This window comes from Arachis ipaensis, chromosome B6, assembly GCF_059453495.1.
Source record: "Arachis ipaensis isolate K30076 ecotype BB chromosome B6, ASM5945349v1, whole genome shotgun sequence".
NCBI lineage: Eukaryota > Viridiplantae > Streptophyta > Magnoliopsida > Fabales > Fabaceae > Arachis > Arachis ipaensis.
In genome coordinates this window covers 37999522-38001550 of record NC_142441.1, presented here as the reverse complement: position 1 = coordinate 38001550, position 2029 = coordinate 37999522, and the positions used below count along the sequence as shown (strand labels likewise).

At 35.2% G+C, this 2029-nt stretch overlaps 1 protein-coding gene across 1 annotated transcript; it reads right to left on the bottom strand.

The window, feature by feature from the left end:
• Positions 1-582: 582 nt before the first annotated feature.
• LOC107646802 (protein FAR1-RELATED SEQUENCE 5-like) lies at positions 583-1218 on the bottom strand. Its single transcript, XM_016350957.1, has one exon. It carries the CDS (start codon positions 1216-1218, stop codon positions 583-585), a length of 636 nt encoding a protein of 211 aa, XP_016206443.1.
• Positions 1219-2029: the final 811 nt, after the last annotated feature.

Here is a 2029-nt window from a genome sequence, read left to right as displayed (position 1 = left end):
TATTAACTATGCAGGCACCTTTATCATACTGAGAACCTCCAGTTCTCATTCCATACATATTTCTGTTATTTTTCAGATGCAGGTTGAAAGACACCTACCTTACAAGCGAAGAACCATATTTTGTGCTATTATATTTTCTTTAAGGCTATGTATATATATTTATAGAATCTCCGCATGTATATTTTGTATTTTGTCCCTCCTAGAGGTTGACTTGGAGAAACAGGTGTTTATTCTATAGTTTGAGTTTTATTTTGGGTTGTATATATATAATTATATACTTTGGCCGACCTTAGCTTCGCAGGTCGAGTCTGGAGCTTGATATCTGTATTTTTGAACTCCAATCTATATATTATATTTTTAGCCTTCTTTTGATCTTACCTATCTGTTTATGATTATCCTTGCGAGTGCCACATGATTTTCTGTTTATGCTTTTGTTTAGCTTATTCTTCAGAACTCCTAGATATGAACTCTTTCAACTATATTTATGTACGTATTTTATTTCTAGAGATCATAATACCTCGCCACCTCTACTTTACGACTTAAGCGTAAGACTCTGTGTGGTAGAGTATTACAAGTAACAACTCACGATAATGTCAAAATAAGAAACCTTTCACTAGAGACACAAACACACACATACTTGTTTCTACTGTATGTTATATAAAACGACACCACGTCTCTATAATATTTGTAGGACGCCCTGCACCTCGCATCTACCCAGGGCACACTCCTAAACTTGTTAGCAGCATCGACATCTACTGCATAAAAGAAATTCGGGTTAATCTCTTTCATTCGCAAGAAATAGCTCAACATTTCCTTAACATCCGTATTTTCGTCAGCACAGCGCAGATTGTTTGTAATGTAATTCCTCACATCTTTTTCTGAGTAACCTAAATTCGACGACCCACCAACCTCGTTCGCCAGTGTGAGGTAGGTTTTATTGGGTTGTATGTCAACCTCATCGTTTTTCTCAATCACACACTTGGCATGCATGGTCAGTTCTCTGTACTCGTGGTAATGAACCGATTGCTTAGCAGAACACGGATGGGTATGCTTTAATTCTAATTTCGACACCATCCAATGATCCTTCTGCTTATTAAACATCACGTACATCCTTGCTCTGCATCTCGTGGTTGTTATTTTCTTTACCCGAGATGCTGCCTTCACTCGAGACTCCCGATAACCTTCACGATTACAAGTTATCAATTGGTTAATGGACATCCTTAATTCCTTCCTTGTTTTATCAAAGTTGGTGTTCCTAATCTTAGTGATGAACCTAACTTTCTTTGCATAATTCGAATAGAATTCTTATGCCCGCTACAACGAACCAAATCGCAATCCTACGTAAGAGATTTTCTCTAGTTGAATTCTAGTTTGATCCAGTAATTGCAAATTCATTCAGAGAAAATAACATTCAATGCCGCACATACTTAAAAAATTAGACTCCAATAACTCGTTAGTATTATGACAATAATAAATAGAATTTACACCTCATGACTCAATTCTGTATCATCATCCTCCAACTCAATAATGTCTATAGCTTCTTCCCCCTGCAATCGAAAACACCCTAATACAGCTGAGCGAATCAAACCAAAAATGTGTTAGAAAAGGATATAAGTATCCATTATTCAACATCCGAAAAAACTCTTTCAATATCCACTTATTCATTGAGAACTGTAACACCTTAGCTTCTAGAATGTCACGCTTTCGGCTGCGTCACTCTGATAGATCGGGTATTACGACGACTCTTAACATATATACTACTAAAATAGGAGCCTGTTTAAAACTTTAAAACCGTAGTTTTCAAAACATACATCCATACTTACAATACAAATTACAATACTTACAAAGAATACATATATATACATATTATTAATTTACAAGCATATCATATCAAATTCTTATCCCTCTTACAAAACTTATAAAGTTGAAGGTGAGGAAAACATAATATCTAAAGTAATACAAAAATAACATGTAAACAGAAAAATGAAATAAACTCTTCCGAACTTCGCCACCCATATCCTAAAAAAGA

What these genes read in the sequence shown, in the direction of transcription:
- LOC107646802 (XM_016350957.1), bottom strand. Translation starts at nt 1,218, where the DNA reads ATGTCCATTAACCAATTGATAACTTGTAATCGTGAAGGTTATCGGGAG.